We start from the raw sequence: 12103 nt of genomic DNA, 5'->3' as shown, positions 1-12103 counted from the left end.
TAAATTAGCTACCGAAGAGCAAAAAGTATTTGTGTCTGTGGACGTACTACATGCAGATAAAACACACTGCATCTTTATGTTTGCTGATATAAGCTTCATGTAAACTGATTTAAAAGCAAAATAAAACAAAATATTAAATACTACACCTAAAATAAAGCCCACCACTTCTCCCAAGCAAGAAAACAAGACTGTATACTCTTGAAATTATGTTTAGATCAGCTTTGAAAATAGGCTATAAAATTAGGTCAAAACCAAACTGGAAGAGATACAGGGAAGCTAGAGCCAACAGGAGGGCAAAGGATTGGAAATATGTTCTGGGCTTTGCACAAAGGCCAGCGGCCTCTTACTGTTGCTTCAAATTCAATGAGTCCAGTTCTTTCCTAATTCCTAATGTCAATCAAAAACCCTCAGGCCTCCTGTATCCAAAAACTATCCTGGCTGCTGTTATGTAGAGCTATTCATTCCAGAATGGAGCAGCTCTTGACCTGCTGAACACTAAAACTATGACAATGGCATCACCACCCTTACTGGAACTGAGGTAAGAGATGAAGTGATTTGCTGAAGAACATACAGCTAGGGAGCGACACAGAGATAATGTTTAGGAAGCATGGCAAAATGATGGCGGGGGGCGTGGGGGGGGAAGCTGCCTAAATTGGAAATGAATACTGTCTCCTACCAGTCCATCGTGGGACTTTGGGCTGGGCATGCCCAGTCTGTAGACAAAGCCACAGCATCCCAGTCTAGCCTTTTAATAGCTACTTTGATCCCCACTTCTTGAGCTTAGAGCCACAAGAGATCATACGGGAACTGTGGGAAATGAGAGAGACAACCATGAAGAAAAGGGCAGAGAATTCTAATTTTTTTCCAAGGTCAACAGAGATCAGAATGAAATGCCATTTATTGAGAAAATCAAAGAGATGATAACATTTACATTAAGAGAGGCATCGTGGGCCAGTTTAAGGATCCGAGCCCTAGGAATTCACACCCATGTGGATGGCTATACTAAAAAAACGAGAACAGGGGTGCCTAGGTGGCTCAGTTGGTTAAGTGTGTCTGACTCTTGGTTTTGGCTGAGTCATGATCTCAGGGTCATGGGATTGAGCCCTAGCTTGAGCCCCACCTCAGGCTCTATGCTCACCAAAGAGTCTGCTTGACCCTCTTCCTCTGCTCCTCCCCCTCTTCTCTCTTTCTCTAAAATAAATAAAAGTTTTCAAAATAAAATAAGAATAGGAATAATAAACCAAAAACCTTCCTCCAGGAATTAGGAGGCCGAGTTTTCAAGTCAACATGACCACTCCCAATCCCCTTCCCATCATTCCTGGCCACTTGGCCACCAACCGCGTCCCACTGACTTCATTTCAGCAGCTCCCTCAACTCATCCGCCTCCCTCTACTCTCCTCATTGCTTCTCTGGGTCTCTGCAACCACTGGTCCTTGACTGTGTGCAAGTTAAACCTCATTAAAGTGAACTTAAAAATTACCATGAGTATGAAGGAATGATTCCCCAAACTGTTTGGCCATGTATTCTATCAGGAAAACATTTTTGAGCAAGTATATATATATAATTTTCCTTAGAAGTGATATGTTTACACTCTTATTAGACAGTACTATGTCAAGGCACAATGTCATAGATCAGTCATTCACTGACTCAATGCTAAATCCCACGTGTGCCCAAAGTACAGAAGTATACTTCCCCTTCCTTGTCTATATCCAAAATTTCATATATTGAGATATCTTTTTTTTGTCAATTAAAAATACACAATCTATCAAGGGCAATCAATGACCTCAAACACAAATAAATCACCAACCAAAAACCCCAAATATTAACTGGAATTGAGCACGTACTTGGCAAGCTGCTTCTCGGCATCAGCACAGAGTTCGAGAAGCCCCATGAGGACAGCAGACACGTCCATGTAAGGCTCCCAGACTGTGAAACCACGTCCAATCAGATCGATGGCTGTTCTTCGGATCGTACTGTGTGGGGGAAGTTTGGGGCTCGGGGGCTGCAGCAGAAGAAATGTCAGTGCCTTACCTGAAATCACAAAATAAAAGGCAGGGCAATAAAGTAATTTTACTTTTGTGATATGTTTTTTTGAAGGTATTTTCAAAGTATAAACCACTTTTGATTTTCTTTTAACTGAACAGGTATTTTCAACATTAAGACTATAAAAGATCTCAAGTTCACAGTTTGCTCAGCCACATACTTAAAAGAGATACTTTAGGTTACAATATTTTATACCATATTCTAAAATGTTTTAATTTCAAAAGAATTATGCATAATTAAGTATATATCATTTTAAAACATACCACTGATCCTAACTTCCAAACAAGGGTTCTCCCTACTCAACATTCTGTAAAATGGAGATGGTTTCAAATAATGTTATATGGTATTTATCTTTCTTCTGTACCTAACAGAGTTCCTATGTCTAACACTTCCTCCAGTAACACTTGTCATCACAGGTGATGTTTATCAGCAGGGATGAAGGATGAAGGTAGAGATGTAGTTTTAAAAAGTTTCCCCCACAAGCATCTCTGTTTCTCCATACTCCACTATACTGATCCAGCACAACCATGTGAAGTATGTGGTAAATTCTTCACGCAGGTTTGGTAAAGAAATTAAAAGACAGTTCGATATCACTTCTAACCTGATGAAATGATCTCGATTTTAATTAACATGTATTTCTTTATGTTGGAGATAATGTGAACAATTTGTATACATAAGCCTAATGGCCATTAAGCTGTAAAAGCTCATCGATTTCAAAAGGCATTTTGACATTTACAAAAGAAAATAGGGATCGTGAAGAGCAAACTGCAATTTAGAAGAGGCTGTTTGTTTCTCGAGGGGAAAAAACAAAACCGTTTACAAATCACAGAACAGTACAGCCGACTGGTTAAGGGGCACATGGGTTTCAGATCTAAGACAGGGAAGTAACCACAGTTTCCTAACTTATCAGGGGGCCGGCTGAAGAAGGTACTCCAGAGCTGCAGTTTCCCTGTCTTAAAGCGGGGAAAACAGCAGTCATCTCTCACGCAAAGCACGAGTGCCGAGCGAACCGAGGCATGCCAAGTGTCCTGCCACGGGCCCAGGGGCTGAGAGGGCTCCCCAAGCGGCAGTCAGGGCTCATGACAAATAGCGCCTTGAACTTGTCTGTTTTCAAAATTAAGAACGTGGCATATCAACTTTAATTTAATGCATTCAACAGATAAAAGCATTTACTCATTTTTATGTCCTAGCCAATTGTTCAATGAGAGACCAGATAAGAGTCTGTGAATGCACTTTGTTCGTGGTTCAGAATATCTTCTGCCACAAAACCCTTGAAGAATCCATTGAAATCCATCAGTCTTTTCTCCAGGAAACTACATACAATACATATACATATACATCAAATTCTGCAAAAAAATTTCAAGGAGGCCACGGTTCTTGGGTCAACATCTCCTGTTGTAAACTGAGAGGGTACGTATACAAGGAAAGCCTCCTGGAGGAAACAGCTTGGAATTCAAGACTTCATTCATACATGCATTTGAAAATTTTACTCTCCTACTTAGCCCTGTAAATGTCATATGAAAAGCAAGTTTTGCGGATCATAAAAATAGAAACTTCTTATAAACAGGTGACCTATTGTTCTCTCCCAGCATGTGCACATTCCTTAGGGCACGGCATTTTTAATTATAAGCCTTTCTGGGCATTTCCCGTCACTCGTGGTGGTAGGAACTATGTTTCATGCCAATTTCCATCTCCCACACCACTGAGCACAGTGCTCTGCACACATTATGGACCTACTATGGAACCATCTCCATGGTGACTGCATGGTTTTTTTTTTTTTTAAGATTTTATTTATTTATTTGACAGAGAGAGATCACAAGTAGGCAGAGAGAGAGAGAGAGAGAGAGAAACAGGCTCCCTGCTGAGTAGAGAGCCTGATATGGTACTCAATCCCAGGACCCTGAGATCATGACGTGAGCCGAAGGGAGAGGCCTAACCCACTGAGCCACCCCGGTGACCCTGCATGTCCATTTCTAACACTGCTCCCTGCTCCAGGTTGGAGGAATGAGGTTTCAGCATGTCAAGAAACCCACCACGTTTCTGTTATTCTTTCCTCTGAGAAAGTTTTAAGAGCCATGGAGAGAGCCCCCCTGCCGCTCTCTGCAGATACCCTGGAGCTCAAGCAGCAATGGGTGTGACCCAGGGGACAGGGCTCCCTGAAGGTGTGTCCCTGGGAAGCAGGGTTGTGAAGGGGCAGGAAGGCTGCCGTTCAGTACAACGTTCTACCGCGTTTCAGTCCTCACTCTGCTGAACTGCACTCCACTATTTCTGCGTTGAGTACAGGCAGGATTATTCTGCGATCCTAGGGACCTTGCTGATTTCTCACAGCCCCTGTGCGGGAACTCTGCAGGCAGCTCCCTTACCCACTCTGACAATTTTATCCGGAGAGCCAGAGTAAACCGTTAAGTGGCTGGTTTCTTGATGTTTTTCATCATTTTTCGACAAAGTAGGAAGGACAGCAGAGGGGATGTGATCACTTACCTTCCGAAGAAATGACAGAAAAGAAGAATGAGTAAGCATACTTCAAAAGACTGCTGGCCTTGCAATGGTCCAGCAGGGTACCTGCCTCTCTCCTGCCAAGTGTGATCTACCCTCACATGAGGCCCAGCCCAGCAGGAAGTGCAGGTTCCCTACAGCTCTGACATCCCCTCTCCTAAATCACTTTCTGTTTCATTCAATGATCTCATAAGTAAAATTCTTCTACAGCATCGCTCCTTCTTTAGTCGAGATCACAGTCTCTGGGTAACACAAAGCAAAGATCCCCACAGTTCTGGCAGGCCATGTACGGGGCAGCAGGAGAAGCAGAGAGAAAAATGGCCTATTTATCACACACATTTTAAACCTACTAAACTAGAGTCTGGGTTATTTTTCACTGGTCAGTCTTGGAATTATAAAGACAGAAGAATGTTAAAATTCCACATCCATCTCTGACAACTTATCCCAAGCAAAACATGTAAAATAAGAGAAGATGAAGAGGGTTCTCGAGTTGAACATTTTGATTTCTAACGTGGCTGACTAATAAGATGCTTATGACTTTAACGCTACCAGGAATAACGACCCTGATGTCCTGAAGGAATACTCTGGATACCTAAGGCTTCAAACTTCCTAATCACAGACTCTTGCGGATGATATTAAGGACTGAGCCTTGAAGAAATGGTTATTATGATAATCCAAAGGGAGAGGTAAATTTAAAATTCCTTTTCAACTTTAACTATATTCTCTACTTTGGGGTTTATCTGACTTATGTTTCCATAAGAGATAGCTGCTCTGCAACATGGACCAAGGTAATAAAAAAAACCTAAAATTCACATACCCATCGTATCCTCCCTTTTGACAGGAAAAGTCTCATGACAATTTTATGAACTTTATCTCTCAGAATTTTCCTTAAACCTATGGTACCCAATAAAAGTTGTATTTTAATCTGTATAAGATGAAATCTAATTTTGTATAAAAATATGTATTTATTTTATGTAAATGCCCCACAATTCCACAGTGCCTCACTGAATAAGCAAGACAGAGAATGATGTTATTATTGGCCATCATGACTGATTCCTTCATAAAAGGCTCTTTAATGGCAGTATTTAAAAGTTCAACTGGACTGACATTCATTCAAGGATTTCCGCAATTTGGTCCCAACCTATCCATCCAAAGATTCATGCAATTAACTATTTACAGAGTGTTGTTCTACAATACTAAATGCTGGAGAAACAAAAGGAAAGAAGACTAAGTCCTTTCCCTCATGGAAATGCATTCGAGTTCAGGAGACAGTTGAGCAAACAGGTAATTTGAATACATTCTGAATAGTGTTAGAATATTTAAAAGCACAAGGTGTACAGAAAGAACTTAATAGGGGCACTTAACCCTGTCCTAGAATTATGAGAAGGAGTCCAGGGAAAGGTGACTTCTATACCCAAACCTGAAGACTGAGTACGAATTAACTACTCAAAGGAGAAGACTGTGGAAAGAATGCATTCCAGACAGAGAGAAGAGCATGTCTAAAGCCCAGGAAATGAGAAAGTGGCCAAATCAAGGGGTTATACATAGTTCAGAAGAGCTGGAAATTCTGTTGGGGAAAAAGGAAGAGGTTGAGGTATTGGGCAATGGGGAAAAGAGGACAGGTGGGTGAAACAGAACAGTGAGAGGCGAAGCAGGACAGGGTATCAGAGCCCAATCACAAAGAGCCTCATTTGCCATGATGGAAGTTTGTTAATTCTGGTGACAATGGGGAACCACTGCAAGTTTTAAGCAAAGGAGAGGTTTGATTAGATTTTCATTTTAGGAAGATCAATATTTGGGTTGTCTTGTAATTATAAAGGGGTAAAGCTACTGCCTTTTCATTCTGATCTACTCATTCCCAGACAAACAGATTAATTAGAATCACAGAATTTTCATATTGAAAGGACCTGAGAAAAACAGCATCCATTCCCGTGCTTCATATGAGATAACTGACAACTGTAGAAGGCAAGTGGACATGCCCAATGGGCCAGTGTACAGGTCTGAACACAACCTGCATCTTTATGACCATGCTTTTATTCCTGATGCTCTACCCAGCTATGGATTCAAATCTATACCCTTTATGATCAATCTCCTTCTCCTCAGTGAAAGCCTGATTTCAACTGCAGTTACTAGTGTCTCCTGCAAACAGAAGGTCAAATAAAATATATCCTTCATCTTTTCTCACACAATGAGAAGATTGCCATCACTGGTTCAACAGCTAAATATAACCATAGTAAGATCCACAGTAAGAGCAGTTGTCTTGGCTCTAACTTAGTTGCATTGTGGTCACAAAATGGCCTACTGAGCATCTAGACTGTTCTCCTTATCTTCCCTGCCTACCTTAGAATGAAATCCTTTTTTAATATAGCAATCGCTATCCAAACATTTCTCAAATAACAATCATCTGGCATTTATTTCATTTTTTAAAGCTAATTTTATTTATTTTTATTACTTTTCACATCTGCTAAGTGAGTAAGTTCCCTAGGGCATATGAAATTTTTTGAAAATACTTCCGTTTGGCATAAGGCTTAGCATCATGCTTTGTATTCAGTTATCACTTAATAATTGTTGCTTTGGCAAATACTAAGAATTACTTTACCCTGTGCGTACCTAGCACAGTCAACAAAATTATACACAGATCACAAATTTCCAAAAGTCTACTACAAACCTATGCTGGCCTGTGGGGATGTTTCCATGGCTCTGTGGTGAAATGGCAAAAATATATACAATGCCAAAAAATAAAAACAATGCAGGAAGTCTTTTTCATAAAGCTAAATTTATTCAATTTAAAGGGTTGCTTGGGTGGCTCAGTCTGTTAAACCTCCAACTCTTGATTTCAGCTCAGATCAAGATCTCAGAGTTGGGAAATCCAGCCCCACTGCTCTCAGTGGGGAGTTTGCTTGAGATTCTCTCTTTCTCTCTCTCTCTGTCTCTGCCCCTATCCCTCCCGCCCCCACATGTGTGTGCTTTCTCTTCCTCTAAAATAAATAAATAAATCTTTTAAAAAATATTGACGAGGATAGTGCTATTTTTTAAATGTCTGTTGTGAGCAAAAAAAAAAAAAAAAAAATGTAAAACACTTTTTCATACTCTCGGATTTTACTTTTTGAAATTTTACTTGCCCATAATATCTGAAGTTTGGAAACCATTACCATTTATAATAAATGGTAATACAGGGGGTACACAAAGTAATACAGAATAATACAGAGGGAACAGAGTGCACCTTCTCCCACCATGGAGTATCACAACTAAGATTTCTACTACGGGTCCCTGGCTCTTACCTGAGAATGCCAAGAAGCTCCTAATTCACTTTGTTACAGGATAGGATTCAGCATTATTCAGGTAATTCTGGGACCATATTAAAGATCCATTTATCAAATTACTAGTCTTTCTCACCCACGAGATAGGTAAGTAATCAATACTCTGGCAGCTTCATAGTGGGATCTAGCAGATAACACACCACCACCACATCACCATGTATGTCCAGCCAGAAGTAATACACTACCGAAACTGCAGACATGCTCAGAACAGTGGAAAACAAGTCAAAAAAAAAAAAAAAAAAAAAAAAACGCTTTGAAAAGCAGAAAGCACTAAAATCCAGCACTGGATAAGTCACAATTTACTTAGAACCTCTGGCTGTTTGAATTCTGTTGTCACACAGTCAAGAGTAAAAACAACTGCTCATATTTTCGTGCTATTTTATTCCAAGCTTTTTAGCTCAAGCGTTTTTTTGAAAAGTGCTCCACCTTTATTCTGTTTTTTTTAAAGTGCTACATAAGAGCAAAGCTGCAAGACAATTATTTACGCTTTGCTGTAACAGCAAAATACTAAAAATGAGAAAAGGACGGAGAGAGAGAGGAAAATAAAGCTAGGAGAGCAGTGATTAAAGAGCTGACAGTTCTACCAAGACTACCTTGTTGCTTTGGCAAGATAAATACTGCTCCATCATGAACTGACCAGTGAGAAAACACCAATTCAAAACATTTTTGTACTATTTGGTTGGTAATGACGACTAGCTCTTTCAAAAGACTAAACAAGCCAACACACACACACACACACGTGTACGTGTGCGCTATTACTTAGGTAATAATGAATTTGTCTTCTGGGGCATTTCTTCAACCTTATCATAAAGTGTAGATTCCCTTTCCTAATTTAACAGTTACTTCATGCTTTTTATTAAAAAATGACTTGGTTTTGTGCAAACAGGTTAACAGTTTTTAATAACTGCATTAATAGGCACCTTACATTTATGGAATGCTTACTTTATGAAAACACATTAACTATAAAAACTATAGTTCTATATTTCTATATGCACTGGGTGTTGTTTTAAGCACCATATGATAATAAATAACACTTATCTTAGTTTTTTCTCCTCTTGCATTTCTAACATGGGTGGAGACTAAACCTGACAGTAGTGGTGTCTTGCGTTCACTGCTTTTATTCACTTATTCACACACACACACACAGGGGCAACTGCCAATTATGTACACCAATACAACACTTTTAATACTAACCGAAACCTTGATTTTCATACACAGATCCTACTAACACAACATGTTCATGACATGAACATGAGAATCGTGTAGTAGTGTTTCCTTACATCGTTTCTCTTTGTGCTGAAATAGCACTAAATAGGAAAGGATCACTTAAAAAGTTGTAAAATTGATATTTTTGTTCCAGTTCTCCATTTATAATTTTTATTTCCTTTGGGGGAAAGCTAACTACCCCCCCTACCCATACTTCCTCGACATGTGAAGACCTTTATAGGAGTCCTGTGGTTACCTCATAGGCAGATTCTAGAACGAACTATTACCAGCCCTCTAGCAAGCAGCACACCCTGAATGAAGAAGGAAAGAGCACTGGCTAACTGCGGACCGGACTGAGTGGTGTGGAGCACTGAGCATGAGAAGGGGGCGGGGCACCTCTGTTAGGAGCGCTTCCTTGCTGCAGACAAGGGAACCTGGATTTTAGGGCAGCCAATGCTTTTGGAAAACCAGTAGCCACAGGGAGGAGTTTAAAGAACTAGAAATTAAAAGAGAAGCTGGAGTCATGCCATTTTTATCAAGGAAGAATGAAATTTGCTTACTGGAATTATTACAAAGTCATAGTATTTCAGAGAATTTTTCAAAGAGTCCTTAGAGAGCCTTCATTATTGTCGTGGCTGTCCCACTGGTAGGTAATATACAAACCATTTTCTTGAGCTCTGGTCCCTCCTAGGCCAGTCAGGCTAGTCAATGGGCCTAGTTAGAAGAAACTTGTTCCTCTCACTTAAAAAATACCATGAATGAAGAAATGGCCACGAATCACCCTTGGCTCTGAATAGCAGAGGAGGGGGGGAAAGGTCATATTAAAAAAATGCGTTAATTAATAGTTCAATTACGAGGAAATTCCTATGGGAGAACACATTATATGCACTTTAAACCAAATGAATTTATGATGATTTATGCCATTACAATGAGTGCAAAATGAATTAATAATGATTGGCCACTTATTTCAAAGTGTAACCAAGTGAAGGAAGCCTTTTCCCACTTGTTCATGTCCATCAAAGAACAAGGATGGCAGAGTGCCATCTGGAATTCTGTTCCTTTGCTTTATACAGTAACTTGATTTAATTAAAAATAATTCCAATCTAGTGTGCATTATTCATGGATATGGACTAATTAACAAATACTTCTATAATAAATACCTTGTATTAATGCAGTTATTAAAAACTGTTAACCTGTTTGCACAAAACCAAGTCATTTTTTAATAAAAAGCATGAAGTAACTGTTAAATTAGGAAACCAATTTAACAAAAATATTTAAAAACTCATTAATCTACTATCCATTTTATCAAAACAGTCCTATTTCAATGTAATTTGCTATTTCTTGTCCTATAATCAGAAGACTCTAAAATCTCAATGCTCTTTGATTCAAAGTACATTTTTTTTCAATTCTGCTGAATTTCAAATTGTGTCATACCACGAAATTTAAAATTAGTTTGGCTTTTAGTATTTGATATATTTTGGATGGCAAACTAAGATTAGGGAGTCTTACCTTCCTATGAACAAAATGATACGATTTATTGCAGATAGCCTTTTTCTGCCTTAGGAATGTAAAGACTGCTGATTTTTGGACAATCTGAGAGTCAGCAATAAATACTTCTATGCCTTGTTCTCAAAAGGTGCAGATGGCTAAACAGCGTGAATGAGTGGATGGTGGATGGTGGCAGGCAAAAACACACCAGGGTTTAAGTTCTAGCTCTAGTGCCTACTAGCTAAGTGAGCCTCTTCATGCAGTGTTCACTAGTGCTTGCTGTGTTCCAGGCACTGTTATTAAGCACGGGTCAACAAGATCTGTGCTCTCACGGAGCTTACATTCCAGCTGGGCCAGAAGGACCAAAAGAACAAATAGATACGTCAAGGAGTATGAAGTCCTGCGAAGAAAAATAAAGCAAGGTAAGAGCCTAGAAAGTGAGAAAAGGACTCTGCAGAAGGTGACATCTGAACAAAGGCCTGAGTGAAATGAAAGAGAGGCATGTCAGCATGTGTGGGAGAAGCATTCTAGGCGGAGGGGATGGCACAAGGCCCTGTGGTAGGCAGGGATCTCTAACGGCCAGCAGGAAGTCCAGAGTGGTTAGATGGCAGTGAAGACGGATGAGGGAAAAGGACATGAAATCAGAGAGTCAGTCTTGGGATGGATCACACAAGGTCTTCTCCCTGTGGGGCTATAAGTGTTATGAGAAACTCATGGAAGTTATGTGGAGGAGAGCGACATGACCCGCTGACAGCCAGAAAGGATCGGGGTGCTACGTACAGAACAGACTGAGGCAGTTGGGGGGAGTGAGTCACATAAGGGAGGCCAACTGTGAGGTTCTTAAAATGGTTCAAGCAAGAGATAATGATGGCATGGACTAAAACAGTAGTGACACAGTTCTCATACTGTGTAAACTCTGGATTAAAAAAAAAAAAATTAGAAGATAGAGCAGACAGGATTCACTGAGGGACTGGATGTAAACACAGGATGGAAAGAGAAGCAAAATGGATTCTAGGCATTTGGGCATGAAGAGTTATGTGAATGGTGGTGACACTCACTAAATGAGTAACAACAGGAGAGAAGGTGTTGTTGTTGTTTTAATTTGTTTTTGAAGTAGGAACAATAATCCAAATTTTCATTTTAGGCACTTCCAGTTTGAGATACGTGTCAGACATGTGAAGGTAGATTTTCAGATAAACCACTGGATATATGAGTGTGGAGACTGGTGTAGAAACCAGGGCTGGAACTGAGAAGTTAGAAATCACACAATACACACGCGCTGAAGCCACGGAACTGGAGGTAATGCCTGGGGAATGAGGATAGGTACAAAGGAAAGAGGGGGAACACCAAGACTGAGTACAAGTGGCAAATGAAGCAGGAGAAATGGGAAAGGACAATGTCAGAGAAACCCAGAAGAGGTGCAGGTTTCACATAGCTGAATTACGTGCTACCAAGAGACAGACAAGAGGAGAGACGAGAGCTGAGATTTGCTTAGTGGCTTTGGGAACATGTAAGTCACTGGTTATCTTGCAGAAAAGGTTTCAGTAGAT

The 12103-nt window shown here is 40.1% G+C and overlaps 1 protein-coding gene across 1 annotated transcript in view; it reads right to left on the bottom strand.

Moving 5' to 3' along the window:
- WDR7 (WD repeat domain 7) overlaps positions 1–12103 on the bottom strand; it is a 362705-nt gene that overhangs the window by 107585 nt on the left and 243017 nt on the right. Inside the window, exon 22 of the mRNA XM_059409727.1 lies at positions 1845–2031. Coding sequence (XP_059265710.1) covers positions 1845–2031 — 187 coding nt within the window. The remainder of the gene's footprint in view (positions 1–1844; positions 2032–12103) is intronic.

The sequence above is a fragment of the Mustela nigripes genome, chromosome 8 (genome assembly GCF_022355385.1).
Source record: "Mustela nigripes isolate SB6536 chromosome 8, MUSNIG.SB6536, whole genome shotgun sequence".
Lineage (NCBI taxonomy): Eukaryota > Metazoa > Chordata > Mammalia > Carnivora > Mustelidae > Mustela > Mustela nigripes.
Note: the sequence above shows the minus strand (reverse complement) of the source record. Positions and strands in the feature narration are given on the sequence as shown.